This window comes from Vicugna pacos, chromosome X (assembly GCF_048564905.1).
Source record: "Vicugna pacos chromosome X, VicPac4, whole genome shotgun sequence".
Lineage (NCBI taxonomy): Eukaryota > Metazoa > Chordata > Mammalia > Artiodactyla > Camelidae > Vicugna > Vicugna pacos.
In genome coordinates this window covers 95,451,217-95,475,418 of record NC_133023.1, presented here as the reverse complement: position 1 = coordinate 95,475,418, position 24,202 = coordinate 95,451,217, and the positions used below count along the sequence as shown (strand labels likewise).

The 24,202-nt window shown below is 44.1% G+C and overlaps 1 protein-coding gene across 4 annotated transcripts in view; it reads left to right on the top strand.

Annotated features, from left to right (window-relative positions):
* ARHGEF6 (Rac/Cdc42 guanine nucleotide exchange factor 6) overlaps positions 1–16,146 on the top strand; it is a 94,844-nt gene extending 78,698 nt beyond the window's left edge. For 2 of the 4 annotated variants that reach the window (XM_031671639.2, XM_006212151.4), the window contains 10 exons: positions 1,133–1,219; positions 2,552–2,630; positions 3,649–3,794; positions 4,865–4,990; positions 6,560–6,580; positions 7,701–7,794; positions 8,924–9,013; positions 11,205–11,304; positions 13,050–13,104; positions 14,226–16,146. In XM_031671639.2, coding sequence (XP_031527499.1) covers positions 1,133–1,219; positions 2,552–2,630; positions 3,649–3,794; positions 4,865–4,990; positions 6,560–6,580; positions 7,701–7,794; positions 8,924–9,013; positions 11,205–11,304; positions 13,050–13,104; positions 14,226–14,366 — 939 coding nt within the window. In that variant the 3' untranslated portion in view covers positions 14,367–16,146. The remainder of the gene's footprint in view (positions 1–1,132; positions 1,220–2,551; positions 2,631–3,648; positions 3,795–4,864; positions 4,991–6,559; positions 6,581–7,700; positions 7,795–8,923; positions 9,014–11,204; positions 11,305–13,049; positions 13,105–14,225) is intronic. The other 2 variants (XM_031671641.2, XM_031671644.2) reach the window with 2 other exon arrangements.
* The last annotated feature ends 8,056 nt before the right edge of the window (positions 16,147–24,202 follow it).

The window sequence follows — 24,202 nt, the reverse complement described above, 5'->3', positions numbered from 1 at the left end:
ATTTCAGAGAAGAGAGGGAGCAAGAAGACTTTATGGAGGGGCCATGGAGAGAAAAGGGGAAGATTCTGTAAGGTAGAGGTCATTTTTATCTCAGGAGAGAGCAGGAATGCAGCCTTTTTTCCCAGGGCAGTGAGGAAGCCTGTTTGTTAGGAGCAGAGGAAGCGTCCTGGGCAGATGGGTGGAGTCAGACAGAGGCAGATTATGGAGAACCTCAGATGTCAGGCAATCGTAGTTCAGAGAGATGCAGCGTGAAGGTCCTGAAAAGGAGAGAAACACCACGAAAGAGGTGTTGAGGACACTTTGGCAGCCATGGATGTCAGATAAACTGGAGGGGCTGGGACTAGAGTCAGGCCGGCTGGGTTACAAAGTGATACATACCCCCTAGGAAGGTGGTGGCGGAAAGTATGAAACTTAAGGGGCAAATCTGAGCCCTGTTTAGAAGGGAAAGCCTATGGGAAGCGGTGAGTCAAGGACTAAAGGAGATGATGGATGTCATTTTAGACCTGGTAGCTTTCGAGGACAGTAGGTATCCAGGTGGAGACGTCTCGCAGGCAGCTGTGGGAGCCATACAGAAATGTGCGTAGGAGGTCAGACTTGGAGGCAGATTTACTTTTAGATTATGTCTTTTAGGAAAAGGGAGGGGCTGGGGAAGAGGGTTCATTATGTCACCTGGTGTGAGTTATCAGGTATTAAAATTGTCTTCCTTGGTCTTTGGGGCAGAGGAGGGGGGATAAATTAAGAGGATGGCATTAACCGATGCACACTACCATGTATATAAAATAAGCAACAAAGGTTTACTGTATAGTCCAGGGAACTATATTCAATTATATATTGTGCTCTGGTTGCAGATTGAGCAGGAAGGCATTAACTTTGCAGGCTTACATACTTGGGAAAGAAGCCTGTGTTTTTTGTATTTAACTGTTATGTACAGAAAGGAGACAGATAAACTGGGTTTATATCCATTACAAAGTAAAATCCGATGAGTTTTGTACTTTTAAGCTGAGTATCTTTAAAAAAATCACTGTGTTTCATCGCTTTATTTAAGATCTATGTTACAAGAATGATTCCACAAATTCGTAATAAAAAATGCGCAATTTTTATTCTCCACTGAATATTTTTCATTTCACTTCAGGAAAAAGAGGAGCGGTACCTCCTGTTATTTTCAGGTGTCTTGATAATGTTGTCTGCAAGTCCTCGGATGAGTGGCTTTATCTATCAGGTTGGTAGATTTCATATAAAGCAAATAAAAGGACCTGTAATGAAAACAGGTTTCCATTCAGATGCAATATTTCCACTATGGTGTTAAAAGCTCCAGCCAAGTTAGATGGATCCTAGATAGATGGATAGATAGATAGATAGATAGATAGATAGATAAGGGAGAAACTCAAGAAACCCAATCGCCTAAGTGTAACTGAAAGAAATACTATAACATTTTAACATTGTCTGCCACCTGGAAAATGAATTTTCTGTTTCTTTATGTATAATAATATCATTTTAGAATATGTTGTGTTCATAATTTTTAAAAAATTTGAATTGTCAGTGATAGACCTGAGACATTTCCCTCTTTCTTCTACTGATACAAATTAAAATAAATGATCAAATTAAAAAAAAAGGAGTTCAGAATTTGTAGATACTGACAAGCATATGTAGAACAGATAAAGAAGATTATACTGTATAGCACAGGGAAATATATACAAGATCTTGTGGTAGCTCGCAGCAAAAAAAAATGTGACAATGAATATATGTATGTTCACATATAACTGAAAAATTGTGCTCTACACTGGAATTTGACACAACATTGTAAAATGACTATAACTCAATAAAAAAAAATGTAAAAAAAAAAGCTCCAGCCAGAAAAGGCAAAAATGACCCTTCCTTGTATTAAACAGCTTATAAGAGCAGATGTTCCTTTGATCAGAGACCTTTGTGTTACCGTAATGAGTTTATTTTGGATGTCCACTGCTCTGTTAGGTTATGAATATATAAATAGAAATCTAAGTCTGCAACTAGACAAATTAGCACAACATCTTACAGGCCCATATCACATCATTATTGCCAAGAAAATGTAAAGCTGTGTCCTCCTGCCCCTATGACTGTCTTAATACAGTCACATCATGTGACTCAGGTTTCTGAGATACAAGTCATTCAGCTCCTTCGGAAATTAGACTTTCTTCAGCCTGCTCCCAAAATACGGAGATTATAAATTACTGTTGCCTAATCTATCATGGCCTATTAATGACTCATTTTCTTAAAATTCGAGTCTCTACTTGGTTGACTGATTCTCACAATAATGTGTTAGAAACGTAAACTGTGTGTGAATCCTAACCTTATGGGCTAGAGCATGTTAGGAAAACTCAACCCACATTTTTGCCTTGCTTTCTTATCTGATTAAAATTTAAAGCAGGGAAACACATTATCTATTGACGGACCGGAGAAATCTGTCTCGCCATAGTTCAGCCCAGATTCCTAAGAGGGTCAGAGAATCTAACAGCAAGAAGCAGAGGCCTGTAATAACCACACAATTAATGGGAATGTTTTTTTTTTCTGATAGGGAAAAATACCAATAGCAGGGATGGTGGTGACTAGATTAGATGAAACTGAAGGGAATGACTACACATTTGAAATCACAGGTAGGTAATTTTCATTTTCATGTAGCTACTTCGAATCCTTTGTGGAATCAAGTGGGGTTAAATAAATCAGTGCTATTATTTTCTGTCGTATAGTCCATGAGCAAGTTTTACATGAGCATGTCAAAGTATCCTCCATTTCCTGGGGTAACTGGGGTACAGCCATAGAACTGGGAAGCCTCCTGGTCATTCCAAAGTCTCGGCTTTGCCATTAGTTTCAATCTTCTCTTGCATGAGACCTCCTTGTTAGAGCTAAGAAATAACAAAATGGACTGATGTAAATCAATTTTCTCTCCTTTCTGTCATCTATTCCCTGGTGGCAGAGGAGCCAAAGATGTGGACTTTTTATCAGCAATTTTATTATCAGCCTAGGAATTAGCAAGATCTGGTTGCATTTCTAAAAAGTGCCAAGAAGTCATGAAACTTTCTTCACGAATTGAGCAAAAGGCCACATCTCGCCTAGTCTCCGGGACGTTATGGCCTGTTGTCCCTTTGGCCAAACCTATTTGGTATCCACGTAATGGCTGTACTTTTTGCACTGATGCGGTGCAGGGGCTACCCGGGGATGTTGGCCCCATGCCTTATCCCTTTCTTTCCCAACAGGGAGCCTGACGTTTGGTGTTTGTCCCAAAGACTGTAACCAGTCTTAGTTGGATCTTGTTTCAACTTTGACGTTGGGTAAAGCAGTACAATATTCTCATTTTTGACCATGAACTAGATGGACAGTGTGCTGAAATTTTGGGATTGTGAGTTTGTTGAGAAGTGAAGTATTACACTACTTTCAAGATTCTGTAAGCAGTACAAATCAAGGATGCTTTTATAAATCAGATATGAATATTTATGTCTTTATTATCACAGCTTATCTGTTCCTGATAAGTTTCAACAGAGTTAGCCCATAGGTATGAAAACTCCTGAAAATAGACACCCAAGTTCTAGTTGCTCGGAAGTGTTTTTACAAATGAGGTGAGCTCAAGGTCCTCCTTGCCTTTTGTTTCCAAATGCTCATAATGGGATGATGCAGGTAACATAGTAGACAGAATTGTGGTCCACTGTGGCAACAACCAGGACTTCCAGGAATGGCTGGAGCATCTGTACAGGCTGATCAAAGGACCTGCCTCTTGCAGTTCATTATCCAAAACATCATCGTCGTCTTGTAGCGCTCATTCCGTAAGTAGACCATTTGCCCTGCCCAGGGATTATTGAGTGTCTTGTCAAATCCTGCCTGCAGAGGACTTACAAGAAGTGGTGAGCATGCCCTTAGCCTTTGGATGGCCTGTATTCGTAGGGTCTGAAGTATAGTCAAACCTCACTAATTCTGATATTTTGTTATGGAGGGAAGCCCATCCAAATTAACATGAAGTTTTACTTAGAGATGTGCAGTTTTGTCTGACAATACTAAGTTACTCCAGCTAACTGCTAGCAAAGTTTTTCTAGCCCGAAGTCCTGGTCGGATGTTTTAATGATGAACAAGATTTATTTTAATTAGCAACCGTTATGCTCAGATTAGTAATGTGCTAAGTCAGAAGAAATAGTTTACCTTCATAAGTATGTGAACGTCTCCATGTAATCTCATTTACGCTATCACATTCTCTCAGGAACCTTTAAGGGTAAGCTTTGAGCACTGCCTTCTTCCAAGTTATCATACATTTAGAATTCATGGAATTTGAATTGATGAGATTTTACTGTACTTGCTGAGTGAGAGCAAAGATACACTGTGTTTTCTATTAACACTCAAACCTGTGATGTCCAAATTCCAGTTTTGAGCACAGTGCGTTGTGAGAAGGAACAAGGGCTTTGGGCATCCGATCTGGGTTCAAATCTTGGCTTTGCCAATTGCTGGCTGGTTACTTCACTTTGCTAAGGTTTGTCTTAGGGTTTTCAGATGAAATAACCTATTTAAGCACCCAATCGAGTGCCAGACACTTGACTGAACTCATTAAATGTTGACCGTCACTCCACTTTCCTCCCTGTCAGGGGAAAAAAACACCTGACTTGAATGAAATTCCAGGAGAGAGGGAGGACAGGCTCCTGGGGTGTTGAGTCAGTTCTCTGCTGTTCCTTAGAGACCCCATAATCTTGCCCGGAAAATGCCAGTTCTCCAACTGGAGACTTGTTTTCCCCTCTTCTCCTTTCTGTGGCTGGCTTTGCTGATCCAATGAAGCTGTGTTCTCTCACCCTGTGGCACAAGGTCGGGTTCAGAGGGCAGACTGCCAACATCTCATCAGACATTTTCCCAGTCTTTTAGCTCTACTGGACAGCCCCGAGGACCCTTGGAGCCTCCTCAAATTATAAAACCGTGGAGTTTAAGTTGTCTGCGACCGGCACCTCCACTTAGACCATCAGCAGCACTAGGTTATAAAGAGGTAATTTTGCTACATGTGGTATAAAATGCTTCTGCCAAGCTAATTTTGTAGCTTATTACAAAGACTTCTGTGGGAATGTGCTAGAATTTATGATAGGTGATACCTGACAGTCAATCTTGAATTGCTAGACTCGGTGATTTTTTTCATTTCTGAATTTTCTACTTCCCCACTGTCTACGGATATTTCCTGAATATCTGCGGGGCTTATGTGCACTGCCTGAGTTTCCCCGGTCCCCTCCTGCAGCGCCTATGGTTTGCCTTTATGATGAGATGATACTTCTATAAATCGGTAATGATGTACACACATCTCAAACAAAAGCCACTTTTCTAGAGTCGGATTGCTAACCAAAGCAGACCCAAGTCTGCATTTTGAATCATTTTGATCTGTTAAACCAAATCAGTAAAAGTCTTATGGGACCAAGCCATGGGTCTGAACTGTGGAAGTCTGAGCTATTTGCTGCAGTTGGAAAGGGAAAAGAATGTAATGAAAGGAATGTCTTTTAAAAAGAGGCTTCTAAGCGACAACCCTAGAGGACATTTGGTATTTAGGTAGTGTGGGGATTTCAAGGTTTTTTTTGTTTTGTTTTCCTCTCAAAGTTACAGTCAGGAAATGTCAGTCACTAGCTTCTGTAACTATGTGGCGTGTTACCTTTTCCATCCAAATGGTGTTCCCCCCCCGCAACATGTTTCTCATCATTTCAACCTTCAGAAAAGATCTTCATTTATAAATAGGTCTTACTGAGTGAAGATTTAAGTTTGTGACAGTTATGAGACGTGTCTTAGAATTATGGGGCAAAGGCAATATGTATTTTTGTATGAAATGTGTGTTTGGATGAGTGATGCAGACTTAGCTTGATCTTGAGTTTCTTTTGATTTAAAACACCATGCTATGATTCTGCGTAACTCCTGCCTCTAATTCTTAGTGCAGTAAAATTAGAGCAATATTTGGATAGTGGAGGATTTTTTTGATCCTTTCATCCTGACATGATAGAAGAAACAATCCTTGAGCTAAATCTTTATTATGTACTTCTGTTCAGAATTTGGCCAGGGAACAGCCCCACAGGTTTGCTTTGGAAATTGAACTGTGATACCTGCAATCATCCAATTTTCTTCTCTGATTACCTAAACCAGGAGTGCCACTTCATAGTTATCTAAGTTCCCCTTTTAATGACGGATACTTTATAATTGTCAGTTACTAAATTCAAATTAAGGTGAGCTTTGAAGGGTAAAGTTGACTTAATCCTTCGCAGAACTAATCCATTAAAACTAAGGCATGATCACTTTGTTTCTGCTGGGAGAAGAGAGTTAATTAATACAAATCTTACTATGTTGTGTGTATTTCAGTTATTTTCAGCATTTGTTATTCTGCACAGAACTGTATTTCTTGGGCTTTTGCATGATGATATTGCCTCTGAAACTAATGTGGGAAACATGATGAAATTCTCTCTGTGTAATTTATGATAACACTAACATTTCAAATGTTGTTTTAGAATTATTGATAAATGGATTTGGTCACTATAACCATCGACCTCTCACGCTCATCTTCTCTTTCTTTACATATTCACTTTAGAGGATGTCTTATATCTTAAAGGTAAGGGTAGAACCATCTCTTTGCTGTACAGTGACGTCATAATGCTGTGCTATAACCTTTGATGAATGAACCTTTCCTCTCTGCTTGTTTTATGCCTTGTTATAATTTGGTGGCTAAAATATGAAGATTCAATTCTGACATGTAAGTACTGTCTTCAAAAAGCAGGCCCTTGTGAAATACATATAAAAATGTATAAGAAAAGGCACGGTATAATGCCTAAAAAAGGCCTGTTTTCCTGTTTTTTTTTTAATGCTATTTTCCTGTTATTTTTGTCACATGTGAGTTTTTCATGTCTGTCTGTTTTCAAGTCAAAGTGGATTACTGAGCCTAAGTGGAAGAAATTAAATTCTTTTGTTGTATGTATTTTAAGGTAGTAATTGGTATTCAGGCATCACGTATATACATTGCGTGGGAGATTGGGATAAGATGGTCACTGTTTACTTGGATACTTAGCACATTTTTAGACCTGCTGGTTATTCATATGGCAAAGGCAATGCCAACAAATCATATCTCTTTTATCCATTAATGAAAAATATGGCATTATAGATGTATATTTAAGCTTAGCTGTAGGCACCTTACTCCTAACCCCAAATGATTATCGGGAGATCCTTCAATTGGCTCTTCTCTCTGACTACAGAGAATGTAATTAGTCCCTCTGCCTTAATTTTCCAGTCCGACAAATGGAAATTGATATTCTTCTTTGTGGGAGTGTTGTTAAGGAAAATTTATTTAACTAGTTTTGAAGCTCTTTGAAAAGCGGCATTATACCACGTTAGTGGCTACAATTGTTATTTAATTCCCTGAAAACTGTATCAGTGGGGAAGATAAGCCAAGTTAGGAATACTGTTATTTCTCTAGGATTGACATCCAGTACTTTCTCTGCAGATGGTACCCTAAAGGCACTTGGCATTTGAGACGATAATGTCATTGCCTCGGTCTTATTTAACCTTTTACAGTTTATTGGAGCCATTTTTATTGTGTATAGTATTAAATTTTGATCCACTCCTGAGTGAGACTGTCAAAATCAGAGAGAGCCATTCTATTTAATTTCATTTGCTCTTTTTAATTTGTTTTTTTGGGGGGAGGATCTTAATTCATAAAGAAACCTCTATCCTTACAGGAGTCTAGTAAAAGCCCCAAAACAATGAAGAAGTTTCTTCATAAAAGAAAGACTGAAAGAAAGCCATCGGAGGAGGAGTACGTCATCCGGAAAAGTGAGTGTTTTGTACGTGTACAAAGGTGGTTATTGATGAACTCACAGAGGAATATTGCAGACAATTCAAGCAGTTTGGTCTCGGCATCATTTTTTACTTAAAGAAAAATGCATGGAAGGCTTTGGTCACTTCGAAGATTTTGTAATAAGCTGTCTCCTGCTGCATTTCATGTCATCTTAGGTTGACACCATCTGGATGGTTTTCGTGTTGAGTATTAGGCCTTACCTGGTTTACAACCACTAAAGGGACCCATTTGTTATGGGTTCATTTTTTTTCCCCCTCTAAGTTTCTGATGCCTGAGATATTTGCCTTTACTGAGATCGATTAAATAGCCCTGAAGGCTGAGATCCTTCTGGAAGTTGAATGTTCCGTGATGTTCTCAGTCAGCCAAGGAATCAGCCTGCTGGCACGTAGAAACATGGCTGGACAGAGAGACAGACTGCAGAGTTGGTCAGCCAGTCGATAGGTGTACATTCACCTCTGTGGCTCGGAACCAGGGACTTTGGGACCCACATGAAGAAGGCAGTGATGTATCACAAAGGGGTGATAGAGCTGTTTGTTTCAGTCGGAAACAGTGTGGACAAATCTTTGGTGGACTCTAACTTCTGCATCCCCCATCCCCCACCCCACCCCTGCTGTGCACGTCAGCATGTTCACAGGATTCTGCCGTCCAGTCATTTCAAGAATGAGTTGGAGGGGGCGGTGGGGGAGGGAGAATCACTGACTATGCTGGCTGGTGGGAAAAAATGGGTGGAGTTAATGGGGGAAAGCTTCCTTGAGATTGGGAGGAGAGGAGGGGTATGGTGTATGGGATGAGAACTGGGGCCAGAGCCAAGCCCAGTGCTGGCTCTGTGGCCTCTGAGATGCTGACTGGACTCCCCAATTTAGAGCTCTGGGTGGCTTCCAGAGGAGGCTGCTCTCAGTGCTCAGCTTGCTGATGCTGACCCCAGAGCTCACTGGGGGCACTGCCACTCTTGCTCCTTCAAGGGGGCTGGTTGGCTTTTCCTCCTGCCTTCGGTAACACCATCGGTCGGAAAAGCCAGTTCCCAGCACCAGAGTTCACCGCATCGTTTTGAGGGTCCAGAGGCAGATAACTCCACAGAGAGTCACGGTTCGTTCCATTTGACAGGTACGGCTGCTCTGGAAGAGGATGCTCAGATTCTGAAAGTGATCGAAGCCTACTGCACCAGCGCAAATTTTCAACAAGGCCATGGCTCAAGTAGGTGCCCCCAAGCCACCTTCTCTAATGAGTGAGGTTTCTCTTCTACTGCTCCCTGCCTCTTAGAAAAAGAGAAAAGCACCCCAGCTGGGCTGCAGGGTGTGGAAAGCAGCTGATGTGCAGCGGAGGAGCCGTGCAGGACTGCATCTTTCAGATAAGCTGGTTTGAGCTGCCAGGCGCTTTGTTTACCCACTGCTTCTTTTCACCCAGAGAGAAAGAGAGATGCAAGAGAAAAAAAGTTGGAGGTGATAGAAATGAAAAAATTAATTTTTTAAAGAAGTCATTCTCCTTTGAAGTACACAGATAAACTTCACCAGCACTAGTTAGGAATTAAAGAGCCCAGAGAGTTCCTGTGTCTGTGAACTGATGCTAATCTCTTCTTATAGGCAGATTTGGAGAGGAAGTCAAAATACTATCTTTGATCAGCTGCATATTTAAGCAAACAGTGCTTCACCAAATTCAAGTTTCAGAGTTGCTCTGAAAATCTGGCAATGTAGCTGCTTAGCAGGGCCTGTTCAGGGTGTATACAATTTATCCCCTAATTATTAGGTGAGGGTATTTCCCCCAACAACTTTCAGGCTAGAAACTGAAAACGAGATAATATTTTCTGATTCATCCTGGTGCTTTTAGAAAAGCCAGGTCACATCGTTTATGTCCTTTGTCTTCCATTATTAGAGACATTCAGGATACCCTGTGTGAAGGTTTTGCATCTGCGTAAGAGATGCGTTCTCCGGAACGTTCCATCTGGACAGCCACTGACCCCCGGCTTGCGCGTGGGAGGGCTTCCTCGGGTGGACTGCCTTGAGAGATGCTTTCAGTCACCCATCCCTAAGGCTGCTGTGGGGAAAGCGTTCGATGTGAAAGTTGACACATTTGACTGTGAAGGGGGACTGTCACACCTGCTTCTCAGACAAAATCTGGCTGCAGCTTTGGGCATGCCCAGCTCTGATAACAAGTTTGGAGGAGCCAGGAAAGGAAAGTGAGAGCACTTTTTATCACAAAAACGAGGAAAGAGAGGGGCACAAAGACACCAGAAGCCCTCATACGAAATCTGACCTCATCTCCTCCCGCCGCCTGCTGTCTTGACACTGATAGAGTCACATGTTCGCCCCTCCTGCCTAGCCCCCCTTTTATGAGGGGAAAGTGTCAAGTGTCTAGCACAGTGCTTGGCATGCAGTAAACCTCTTGGTGGTGACCAACACCGTCCGTCTCTCCCCAGCCGGAAGTCCTGTTTCCTAGAACTGACCGCTGTTGTTTCTTGCTGCATCCAGTCAATTGGTCAGTCAGTTGGTCTGTTACCCACTTATTAAGCACCAAGGAAGTACCGGGCCCTGCAGAAGACAGAGACACATCCATCTCAGGAAAGGGGAGGTGATTGAGTGAAGGCAGTGAGTGTTCACAACTTGAAGGAACGTGGCTTAGAAAAGAGGAAGCCAGTGGCTCAGGGAGACAGAAAATGGAGGGCTCCAGGTCCGAGAGGAAGGGTCTAGAAGGGAGCGGGAGGTTGGAGGTGCAGGAGAGCTGTCTGGTTAGGTCTCGTGGCTGCTCTGTCACCTCTTCCATCCCAGAGCCTGGAGACTGGCTGAAGCAGAGAGCAGTGAGGACGCCTGCAGCTTTGCCGCTAATGTGATCATCTCCCCGCCCCCTCTGCCCGTGATCAAATGCTCTTAACTGACCTCTGCCTCACCCCATAGGATTGCAAAGAGAACACATGGCAGGGAATGATGCTTCTGAGGTCCTTTAAGCATGTTGTGTCCTAGTGCAATGCTGCTCTCTGCTTGATTTTTACTAAACCACGTAACACCATAGCCCAGGGTGTGGTGAGCCGTTCCCTGAAGGTGCACAGGGACGGGATGGTGGCTGGCCAGCTCTTTGCTCGGCAGGAGGCCAAACGGGAAAGACTGGGGTCTTGGTTGAGGACAGGTCTCATGGTGGCCCTTTCATGTTATGTTTCTGAATTTACAAAATGTGCCCTGCCCCGGGGATTGAATCTATGGATTTGGCCATTTCAAACTTCTCACATCAAGAAGATTTCATCAGCCAGTGTTGGGTGACTGTGCTCGGGGTGCCAGGCAGCCGCATGCCATTAGCAAAGGCCCCACAAAAACAATAATAGAAAGGGACTAACACCCAACAAAGCATCTCCACCAGTAACTCCCCGCCTCCCGCCTCTCGCCACCCTTGTCTGCAGGTACACGCAAAGACTCCGTTCCGCAGGTCTTACTCCCCGAGGAAGAGAAACTCATCATCGAAGAAACCAGAAGCAACGGCCAGACCATCATCGAAGAAAAGTGAGTAGAGCGGGCTCAGCCTTTTTGGATTTGTCTGCAGGCTGGAACGGTTCTGGCGGGGCCACGTGGCTCTTGCCAAACCTGCCCTGGTGGACAGTCCCTCCTCATCTGGGAGTGTGGCCCTTTTTGCTGACCATGCAGTTGGAAGCCTGGGGTGGGCTCCCTCACAACCAAGGGAAGAGGGAAGGAGAGGCCGAGGGGGCAGAGCTCTCTGCGTGGCTGGTGCCCCTGAAGCCAGCAACCTGTACAGTAAGGGACTTCAGGGGACACGAGACAACCACTCCAGATGGGTTTAGGCGGTGTTGGGAAGGCCATAGCACGAACTCCCCCCGCCCAGAGGGAAGCCCCGCACGTTTATTGACTCAATCACTGGACTTTCACAGACTCATTGAAACTCCCACAGCAATCCAGGGAGATAGATAAACATTATTTTCACCACTTTTACAGTTGAGGAAACTGAGATTCAGGGAAATGATGTCCCTGTCCTACCTCTGCTCAGTAGTGAGGGTGACCTAATGGGGGAAAACCAGGTTAAATACCATAAGGCTCAAAATAAACACAAAGTAGACAAACAATTCATTTGTTTAAACTTGAGTCATTTCTGAAGTCAGGCCCGAATTTGCATAGGACAGCGTATTTCACAGTGCTTGGCATCGTCGATGCATTTTTCCATCTGGTGCATGAAGTGATGCGGTTGGATGGTAAAGCGCTTGGGCTCAAGAGAAGAACAGCCTTGCTTCAACTCCAAATTCACTGCTTGTTAGTGCTGTGCCCTGGGGCAAGTTTTTTTGCCTCTCTGTGCCTCAGTTTCCTCATCTATAAAATGGGTATGATATGATAGTAATACTTTCAGTGTTGTGAGGTTAAATGGAATAAGAAGTACCAAGGCTGGCACATGGTATTCACTCAATAAATGATGACAGTTATAATTAGTATTATCATAGGTATATTAATTGCCACTACAACTTGGTGGGGTGTTCAGGAAATGTGATATTATCCCCATTTTGTATGTGAAGAAAGTAAGACCAAGAGAGGATGAGAAGATAACTGGTTACCCAGAGCTAGAGTATTGGTAAATTGTTGGATCAGAACTAGAACCCAGATCTCCAAAGTCCTCATCCAGGGAGAGAGCCATAGAGGAAATGGCTCTTCCACAACTCAGCCAAGGCATTTAATCCTTTTTTGGGATATATGGAATCTTCCAGAAATGATGCCCCTCACTTTGTGTCTTGTATGATGGTGTCGGGTCAGATAGGTGAGAAGGGCCATGCTGTAGTGTGGATATCGTAGGGTAGGCAGGGCCTGGTGACACATCTCATTACACTATGTCCGGGGATGGTCCTTCCTGCCTTCCAGAGAAAAATCAAAACCTTATGAGGAGCCCCAGACTCTTTTTTCCTTTTAATTATTTACTTTTATTTTTCCTTTTTAAATTGAACTATACTTGGTATACAATTTTATATAAGTTAGAGGTGTACAATATACTAGTCTCTTTTTTGGGAGGCCAGTGGCAGAGGAGGAGGGAAGTATAGAAAAGGTGCGGTGACGTGGCGTTTGAATGTGCATGCATGGTGGCGGTTGTCAGTCCGTAAAAGTGAGGAAGACGAGGACCGTTCATGGCTGTCTCTCCCCTGATCAGCCAGAAAGCCCACCATATTTCCATAAAGCTGCTTTTCTTCTTAAGTATTACTTAACAATACTGAAGTGCCAGCTGTTAATCTCTGAGCTTTATCTTTGTGTTCTAGGAGCCTTGTTGATACTGTGTATGCCTTGAAGGATGAGGTCAAAGAGCTGAAACAGGTAATGAAATAGGAAAGTCATTTTCTCAGATCCTAATGGGCCCACTCCCTCTTCCCTGCCACGCGCTGGTAGATGCCCTGAGGAAAGGGCCAGGAATGAGGCCGTGAGGTAGGGACTCTGATTTCCCTTGTGTCATCAAGATGGGTTTTGTTGATTTCACCACGTGGCCTTGGGTTTCCATTTCTGAACCTTGCTTCCATACCTATAAGGGATAGACAATGGGGTCCCAGACTTAGTTACAACTTTCATGTTCCCTGACATTTGCCAACAGAATTTAAGAAAAGACAAGTCATTCATGAGTGCAGAAGTGTCAACAGAACCGTAGATGATAATTTGTGGACTCCTCTGCAGATATGATCCAGTGGCCCACGATGTACATTCTTCCTCGTGGGTGAGGACTGACTGTACCTGGTGATAGGGGTAAAGGATGGACTGAAGGGAGAGAGACCAGAGGCTAGAAGACCACTTAGGAGATTATTACAAAACTCAGGGTGAGCCCTGATCAAGTCCTGAACTGAGGAGGCAGCGCCACTGAGGCTGCGGTGGAGGAACATGGATGGAAAGGAAGGCATGTGGTAAAGTTAGAGCCTGTGGGACATGGGGCCGTGATGTGCGGATTACGAAAGAGCCAGGGATTGATGTTCAATATGGTAGTGTCGTTCACAGAAATCGAGAACCACAGGAGGAAGAGAAGTTTGGGGGATGGCAGAGATACTGAGTTCACTTTAGGATGTAATGAGTTTGAGGTACTTGTAACACATTGAGGTGGAAATATGAAGTTGGCGCTGGGGACTGTGGACTGAGTGCTCATGAGATGAGATGTGATCAGTACCAGAGAGACTGGAGAGGCCCCTTAAGAGATACTGGACTTGAAAGAGAAGAGACAGTAAGAGTGTTTAGTTTGAAGAGGGCCAGGGCCAGAGCCCTAGAGCACATTTGTATTTCAAGGGTTGGTCAGCGACAAGGGGGAGAATCAAGAGGCCACCTTGTCCTAGAAGCTGAGGGAGAGGAGTCTGAAGAAGGAAAGTGTAGTCAGTGGTGGAGGCTGCCCAGCGGTTGAACAGAGAGCCCTGAGAAGGGGTCCATTTCTTTGGTAACCAACCAGCCTTTTCCCATCATAGGAGAATAAAAGAATGAAGCAATGCCTGGAAGAAGAGTTGAAATCAAGAAGGGACCTAGAAAAACTGGTCCGGAGGCTGTTGAAGCAAACGGATGAGTGTATTCGGGCCGAGGCCAGTAGCAAGAGTGCGATCCTTCCATAACCATCACTGCGCAGCGGGCAGAGCGTGCCTCCAGGGCGTCGGGAAGTGTCCAGCTGAATAATCTGACTCAGTTTGCTCACTTCTTTGGTTTTTATTTTGTATCTTAGTCTCTCTCTCTCTCTCTCTCTCTGGTTGAGTGTTTGTTATTTGGTTATTGATTGGCTGTTTTTTTCCGACAGGGGTAAGAGCAGGAGGTGGGGGGAGCTGCCTCCCGGAGTCTTTTCTAATCAGTGAGAAAAGGCAAGCTAACATAGGCAGATGACTTCCACGGTCTTCAGACGGCCTTCCATTCATAGTGCCTCCTCCACAGCCATTCTCCTCGGCTCACTCTTGTTGCGCTGGCTGCTCTCGCAAAGCTGCTGGCCGTGGCTTATGCCATGTGAACTTGACTTCTTCCCCAATGCTTTCCTGTGCCCAGAAGCCCCTCAGTAGCTAATTTACAGAAGGCAGCACTTCTGGAACTCTGACTAGGGTAGGGTGGATGCCAGCACATTTGCCCAGTGATCCAGATGCCCTTCCTTAAACCGTCATGGGCCACCCCTCAATGCACACCTCTTTAAAATTACTACCCTACGTTGTCTATAAGACCAAGAAAGCAGGAACGCCCTTACTCCTTTTGTGTTGGTTGACATTTAACTCCGAGGCAGAAGCTCCGGTCACCCACGCCAACACCAAATCCATTAGCAAATTGCACTGGGCAGTCCTCCCCTTTGGCAGCAGAGTGGCCCACCTCGTCCCAGTGCATGATAGGTTTTGTCCCTCGCCTTCTGCCTTGTGTGTAAGTTTTCTATTTCCCCGGCGCTTTTAGCCAACCATACCAAGCGGTGTGTAAACTAGTATGCGTGGCTTTGCTTTTTACAGATATAGACTGTAAGCAGTTACTTTTTATCTACGTTACATATTCAAATTGTGACCTCTCATCCTTCAAAACAAACTACATTGAGGAAATGTTGTGCCCTAGCAGACAGCTTTAATTCACTTGATTGCTCCCCCATATACGCTGTGAGAAGCTGTAATATTCCTCCGCCTCTTCGAGTAGGACTCTAAGCCTTCTTTCCAGAAATGTGCTGTGGGTCCAGTTTGTATAGCTGGAAAGAAAAGGCCCCTCTGGTAGCTGTGTGCTGTTTACTAGTGAAGCTAATTATTTGGAACTGGTTTCCTCAAGTTGCTCGTCGAGTCAAACCCTTGCCTTTGTAAGTATCTCAGAAATTAGAACTGTGATAATGCAGGCGTAGAAGAGGGTCACAGAAGGACAGCACACACCCAAAGTCAGCACAGGTGAAGGCTGGCCTGGGGCTCTACCACCGAGCAGTGCAACCTGCCGCTGTCTCTCCCAAAGGCAGGGGAAGTCGGGCCAGGTCGGGGAGATCACCAGAAAGAGAGGCCAAGGGCCAATGGGCCGATCAGAGTCATCTCCCGGATCCATTTGATGGGTGTCTGTAAGTGTGGGTTTTGCAAATGTTGGTTAGAAACCAGACTTGAAGCTTGAACCCTCCGGCTTGCTAATAAGCCCTTTTCTTTTCTAGTATGGGCGGGGGGTGATCTCCATTCCCATAGCTACACAGTATGGGGCTGTTGACTGCTTGCTGCATGGCAGAAATTACACCATCCATGGGAAATGGACCCTTCCTGCAGACCAGCATCAGCCAACCGCACACCGCCGTCTTTGGACGCTCAAGACCGAAGAAGATTTCTAGGACTGGCTGTTGTTCTATTTTTAGCCCAACAGTTTAGAGACGCCATTCTTCACCTAAAAATTAAAAACAACAATAACAACACAGATCGTAGCATCTGCCCTGTCTGTGGTCCATCAGTGGCAATAAAAGTGCAAACTATCCCTAGGAAACATTTTTGTGATTACATAATACTTTCATTGATAAAGTATCTAGGATTGCTGAAGCTATTGAAAAGGTCTTTCTTTTAAAGTGAAGTGTACATACGCATGTTTTGGGGACTTGGCCCTTCTGGTGAGAGGCCCTTGGTTCTCTGGGTAACGTAGCTTGTGCAGAGTGGTGGCCATGCTCACACTCTCAACAATCATATACAGGAAATGAAGCCATGTTAACCTGACAGCAGTGTCTCCATAGTTGTGTTGTTTACAAGACTCTACAAGTGGGTCCCGTTACCCTGTAGTTAAACTGCTTCTCTTCTGTCGTGTCCCTTCTTACCCAAGCTTCAATTTTCTAACTTGTTTTTATTTTGAAAACTTTTAAAATCAACATTTTCAATAAATAAGAATAACAGTGCTTTATAAAATAAGTCCTGTGTTTCTTCTTCTTCTTCTACTTCTTTTTTTGTTTTTGTTTTTGTTTTTGTTTTGCTATCTGGTGTGCAGAAGGATTTCTTATGCTGCGTCAGCTTCCTCTCCCGTTCCCTTGTTAGCTGCCCACTCTCATGAGGCCCCCTAGCCAGCTTCTATCTTTCCCACTCAGGGCAGATGATATTTGTTCCCCACTTAACAGAGATAATATGGACCATGAGACAGAACCTTCCAGAACTTTCCACCCCTCTCCTCCTGGCCCCAACCTATCAACTATCTGTACCTCTTCTCACAATTTTCCTTCCAATACTAGAAAAAGGGATACTCACTTTCCTGTCCATGCTTATCCCTTTATCTTCAGTCTTGTTCCCACCCCTCTTTATATTTTGCAGGATTTTGTCAATCAATAATCTGCAATATTTTGGCCACAATTGGAATGCTGGTGTCAGCAGTCAGGGTGAAAATATTTGCTCCACCTCAAGACAGATACTGTGGATATTATCTGTTGCTACTCAGCATCCATCCATCCCCCTTTTTGTCCCCACCTCATCCCTGTAGTCTGAAAAAAAAATACATATTCCAGACTCCCTTGCAGCTAGAGTTCCAGATACAATGCAGGTTCTGATATATTTTCAGTTCAGTTAATGAGATGCCTTTGCACAATGTGTGAAAAGCTTCAATTAGGCAAAGGCCATCTTCCAGGGGCTTGGTGGCTGGCAGGCAGTTCCAAGGATACTTTCGTGGCTTCTACAGTCCAGTGTATCTATTCACAGTTTGGGAGATCAGAGTGGCAGCAGTGATGGTGGTAACAGCAGCATCTTCCAAAACTAGATTTGGATCACAACTACAGTGTTATGCATGACCCTGAAGCCATTAGTCTAATGGAAGCCCCGTGACGTCCCCTTCTATAGCCAGCAGTTTTGTAGGCACCTAATGTTACCTTTCTGCTTGAGATCGCTGCTGAGCTTTGTGTTTCCTACGCTGAAGCAATGGCTATAACACAGCACCGCCCATGGGGGAAGCCCTGTACTGTTTTACATGGATAAGCTCCTGTAACCCGTACAACAACTCCATGAGGTATTCACTATTGTTATCCCCATCTCACAAGTGAACAGGATTGCGGAGGTTGAACAATATGCTAGTCTGTGTGGAGCAGGGACTTGAAACCCAAGTCTATCTGCCTCCCTAATCCATGCTCTTTCTACTGCATTTCCTCCTCTGTCCTTGGCACTTGCTAAGTCAGCGTCTACCTTGACATCAACTCTTGTGAAGTCACTGATGAGCTCTTGTTGACAAATCCAGGGAGCCCTTTCAGTACTTATCCTGAGCTCTCGGCAGTATTTGACGCTTGCTTCCTTGACAGATCTCTCCTTCCTTGGCCTTCATGAGCCCAACTCTCCTGGCATTCATTCAACCCTTCTGACCACCCCCTCAGTTTCCTTTGCTGGACCTGCCTCCTGCCTACCCCCCCCCCCCCCGAACGTTGCTGACCCTTGATGTGCTTTCCATAGCGTCTTCTTGGACGGTCTTGTCTACTTGTAGAAGTTCATTTGTCAAAATGCAGATGACTCCCTTGTCCATATTTTTCCATCCTGACCTTTTGCCTGAGTTCCAGACCCATGGAGGCAGCTACTTTCTGGACATCTCAGCTTGGATGTCCTACAGCTCCTCAAACTCAGCATGTCCAAAACTGGACTCCTCGTGCCTGGTCCCAAGTCTGCTCCTCCAGTGTTTCCTATCCCAGGGAACAGCATTCCTGGCCACTTGCCCCAACCAGAAAAACAGGCATTATCCTTCATTCCTTCCCCTCCCTCAACCCTGTATGACATTTATACATTAACCCTTTAGACGTCTATTCATCAAGTCTTAACATTTTAAACTCTACTGTGGCCCCATGGACCTTTATCCTCCATTGCCTATTTTTGCCACTTGACATCTCACCCTCAAACTGATGCATCCCTTTGCCTCTTGTAGTCTGGCCTCTTTGGTGCCAGCAGGATGATTATCTAAAATATCTATGTCATTCTTCTATGTCCTCATTTAAAAACATAATCTCTTGCTACTCCCCACCACACTCAGTAAATTTTAATCTCCTTGAATTTCTCTTAAGTCTCACAAAATGCCATTTGTCCTGCCTAGAGTCCCTTTCTCATCCCTGTCCATCAAGCAAATTCTTTCTTTTCCATTTAGAGTCGGCTCAAGTATCTATCTGAACTAATGATTTCTAAAATGCACAGATATATGTGTATATGCATGGGTATGTGTACATTTATACATAAGTAGTATGTATGTTTGAATCTATTGGAATTGCCAGATAAAATACCAGATACCCAGTTGAATTTGAATTTCAGCTGTACATCAAATATGTTGGCATAGATCATGTCCCAAATATTGCATGGGATATATTTATACTAAGGTTTTCAATGTTTACCTGAAGTTCAAATATACCTGGGTATCCTGAATTTTTATTTGCTAAAGCTGACAGCTTTAATATGTATGTGCGTACATATGTGTATATAAACACATGCATTTCTTAGGAGAAGTGACATCATAATAGCAAGGCACACAGCTAGTGCCCAGAACTTGGTTTCTAAACACAATACTCTTCACTGAAAGGACCCAGGGATCCTTGGAGAAATGGCTGATTCTCTGACTGAGGCAGGAAAGGTATAAGATTCACCCGGAATATCTCGTTGTGCCAAGAAGTAATGTCCAAAAATATGATAGGGGCACATTATGGAGACATAGGTGCCAACTTGAAGAGGCTCTTACTGACCAAAGAAGGGCAAATTTGAGCACCAAGATAGAGACAGTAATGAGTTGGAAAACATTGGAAAAAGTAGAAATCTATGAGTCTATGATAGTAAATGCATAAATGGGGAGAAAAGGAAGGCTCTCGTTTACAGGACTGTGCTGAGTGGTGACTGGTAAACGTGGAAGGAATGCTGAGGTTGGAAAGAACACCATTTTGCAATCATCATAGTAAAGACCGGTTCAGGCAAAAATAAATACAGGGGGAAACGTTGATGATGGGCAGGTTGTCTGCGTGGTCTTAAAGCGGTTCCCCAAGGAGTACTAGTTGTGAGTTGGAAAATAGTAACCATGGCGATTGGACAGCACCCTACCTGAGTGATCAAAGTTCACAATAATGAGAGGCAAATGGCCATCGTGTGCCTCCAGACATGAAACCCTAAGAAGGACACAACATCATTTAATGGTGTTTTCCATCCAGGAAAGCATACCTTGAATTTAAACAGAAGGAAACACCAGACAAGCTCAAAATAAGGAACATTCTTTTTTTTAAAGGGGACAGATTGTTACTATATTAGTCTAAAATGTCAATGTCATTAAAGACAAAGGCTGTGGAAATATTGCCGATTAAAGGCAACTGAAGAGACATGACAACTAAATGCAGTGCTCGACCCTAGACTGGATCCTGTGCTGGAGAGGATATTATTGGCTCACTTACCTGAATTGGAATATAAATGGAGGCTTAGTATCAATGTTAAGTTTACTGAAGGTAACAGTGCTGTGGTTATAAATAAGACTATTTTTATTCTGAGGAAATACACAGGGAAGTATTTAGGGGTGAAGGCCATGATGAACGCAACTTCCTCTCAAATGATTCAGAAACCAGTTTTAACTTGTACTATTTCTATATTTGCAACTTTCCTGTAAGTTTGAAATAATTTTTAAATAAATTTTTCTTAAAAGCTCAAACATTGCCTCCTCAGGGAATCCAGACTCCAGCATCCCTTTTTGCTCAGTCATCACAGTGCACTTGATTTGCTTGTATCTTTTTTCCAGTAAATTTATCCGTGTAAATTCCCAGCCTGATGCAGGGTCAAGCCCATAGCACCTCCTCAATAAATATTTGTTGAATGAGCCAACATTCCAAATAATTTGAGGCTTCTGCTGTTTGAGAGAATTGTGAAGACTTGCCTTGGTGCCGACAGCAGAAGCCCGCGGGGGTTCCAAGCTTCTGCAACCCCCAAGCCTGCAGGGTCCAGTTAGTGACCCAGCTTCCTCCTCAGCTGCCATAGAGCAAACCCCTCCGGGCAAGCAGGCCAGAGGGCAAGTTATCTCTGCCAGATGAGCACAAAGGCTGTTGCTAGATTGGACTTCAGCATGAGCTGTTTGGCCTGGACACCAAGATTTTTTCTCACCCCAGTCCCTCTGTGAATGAATGCCTCCTGCCTGCTGACCGGAACCTTTTCTCAGTCTTCACAGCTCTGCGCTTCCCCACGTTCCATGTTCTACTCTCTCCCTCTGGGAATCCTTTCCTCCCTAGGGCCCCTCCTCCCTCCGACATCCTTCAGGACTCAGTCTGTGCCACGGGTCCTGCAAAGCCTTTCCCGACACCGGCCTTCCCCCGCTTGTCTGAGTTACGTGTCTTTCCTTTGTATTTCCTGTGACACCGGTCCTTACACCCGCTGCAGCACTGACACTGGGCTTTGAACATTTGTACACCTGCTCTGCAAAATTCTATGAGTTCCTTGAGGGCAGGGACTGGATTCTATTTATCACGTGCTTAGCACAGAACGTGTCATCTCAGTGTGGGAAGGGTGGGTGGATGGCTAGAAAACAAATCTTTAACTCTTAGTAGTAACAAAACATGTGAAACAGATCTAAGATGTATTGAAAGTTACATGTTGGATTTCAGGTGGCTTACAGTCAGAGAGGTACAGAAGATAAGAGTAGAGTTTGTGACCAAATGTTATTGGACTTTAAGTGGGATTACCTTAGGAAAATGTGATGGGTAATTCAGTGGAACTCCGGGAGTTTTCTTGAGAGTTGCTGAATTGCCTGCAGGGGTTACTCAGAGGAGTGTAGTGGGAAAGCAGAAAGTTTGTGTGCTGATATCCTTTAGATTGGAAATCAATGATCATAGATTTTTTTTAAAGACACCTTCCTAAATATCCTAAAGATGGAACTGCCCAAGCCTGCTGAAAAATTTGGGAACCCTCATCCTCCAACAATTAATTGGTTTTGACAATGAAACTAAGAAAGAGTCTTTGCTACACACAGATCTACTCTAGTGTTCAGTATATGTTCTAACCTTGCTCTTTTTTTTTTTTTGCTTTCATTTTGTTTCTCATTGGGTGTGGTCTTTGGTCTACTACATGGGCGATGCTTTTCATGTGTACCTGGGCTGCCAGGCATTCTCCTTGGTCTCAGAGGTTTCAATCATTTTAAAATGTCGTCTGGTCTACCTACACCACTGGGTGCAGACTGGTGTGCTGGGGGCCATGTGGGGGTCCACCTTAGTGCTCTTTATCTGATTGTCTGTTCCAGAGAGCAGACTCTGCAGGGAACTTTCTGTGAATGGTCTCATCACATCCTAAGAAACCTTGCAAAGCAAGTATTCTCATCACCCCCACTTTACAGACGAGAATGCTGAGGCCTGGAGGAGATGATGTGACTTTGTTTATGGTTATAAAGTTGGTAAAACTGTGGAGCCAAGATTAAGACTATCTGTTTGACTCCAGACTTAACCACTGCCCTACAATGAGAATTTATGGTTTGGTTTTGTTTTGTTTTTTTAATGGAGATGTGTTTCACAGAGGAAAAGAACATAATAACAATCATGTTCCATGTTTCTGTGTCAGAGTACTTTAGGCTGCTCCAAAGGGTGCTGTAGCTTCTAACACATGGTCTTAGGCCTTGTGGAAATAGTCCAATTCAACACAAAATGTGTTCCCTTCTGGAGCCCAGGCGTCTATATGTTGTTTCCCTTTAACTGGGGCGCCCTGTACTGACAGCTTGCCAGGCAAGACCGTCTTTTGTAGCCATTTACTTCCTATCACAGAATAGAGACAGTCATGTTTTATACTTTGTTTATTTTCTATTCATCTGGAAATAAAAGTCATTTCAACCATTCCTCCCCGCTACCCCTTAGATGGAATACAGAGTGACATGTTCATAAAATGAAATTAAATTCGATAATTTATGATCAGATTATTATAGGTAAATCAGAAGTGTACCCAAGGCCTTGTCATTTTTTGGAACAACTTTGAAAAGATTGAAGTTTGGAACCAACATCTTGTACTATTTTGCCAACTCTCATGTACTATTTTGCAAAGTATAATAAAAATATTATCTATTTTTATCTACAGTATAATTTTTAGTCATTCTCTACTCCCTGAGTATATTTTATCATATGGATATTTTTGACATAATGAAAGTATTGCGAATTCTTGCTTTCGCCAACACAGAACTACCTCATGGACTGCTGAGTTAGAAGCAGCTATATGTATTCATTCATTGATTCCTTCATGCAATGAATAAAGGGCCAATTCTGTGCCAGACCATGGGGTAGACACTGAAGTTACCATGGTGAACAGGACAATGTCTCGGTCCTCAGGTGGGTCCCAGCATAGCAGGAAACACCTCGACCACGTCAGTGCTGTGCAGCTGAGGTGTGGGGCCAGTGGAGAAGGAAGGGGTGTTCCAAGCAGAGAAAACAGCCTGACTTTGTCCTAAGGCGGGAAAGCATTTGTAACCTTGCTTAGAGGAACTGAAAGTTGGAACTTAAGACCCTGAAAGAGATACTGGCAGGAGAGGAAAGAAGTTAATTATTTTGGTCCTTATTCTAAGGTCATGAAGAAGTGGGGGAGTGGTGACAGCTGAACTGAATGTTTTGCTCCGGCTGTGCACGGAGCATGGGGAGGGAGAAGGCGTGGAGACAGGGGGTCTAGGAGGCTGCCGTGGTATTCTAGAAGAGAGATGGCGGGAGTGTGGACTAGGATCATGGCAGCAGACATAGAAAGAAGTAGATGAATTTCGGAAGTATTTAAGAAGTAGGGTTGATGTGTCTGGCTGGTGGAGTTGGACATGGGAGTGAGGACGGTGAGATACAAGCCTGGTTTCTGGCTTGGGAAGCAGGGCAGTGGGGGCGGCCACTCGCTGGAATGGGAAACACTGAAAGGAGATCCCAGGATTTTGAGGGAAGATCGTGTCGCTTTTGGATGCCTTGGATCTGACGTTCTGGACCCACCATTTGGAAATGCGGGCAGTCAGGGACCATCTCTAGGGGGCAGGTCAGGACTGAAGGCAAGACATTAGCAGCAGCAAGGGGGTTGCTAACCCCAGGAGCTGGGAGAGACAGCCCCCTGTGAGCACGTAGGGCACGAAGAGGAGGCGGAGGACGGGCTGGAGTTCTCGGGAAGGGCGGGGCTGCTCTCCGGAGGAAGCGGTCTGTGAGGCTGAAGCTTAGGAGAAAGTTCTGGGCTGGGGCTGTGGGGCGTGGCATTTACAGGGCAGTAGCAAACCTGGGAGCAGAGGAGATGGCCTAGAAATCGTTGAGTTTTTGTATCTATAAGATCCCTTCTGATAACAGATAGCGTCAGCCACTTGGTTACCAGAGGCGGGGGTCCTCTGGAAGACAGGGGTTCCCAGAGAAGAAGGTGGCGGCTGGGTGAAGTACAGAACAAGGTTTCACTCAGAGGACTTGAGCCTGTAAAGACTCAACGATGTGTGCAGCCTAGACGTGGATTCCCTTCTCACGAACCCTCCTAGACGGGGAAGGCCTCTCATCAGCCCCGCTCCCGTCATCTCACCCAGGCAAGCTGGGCCC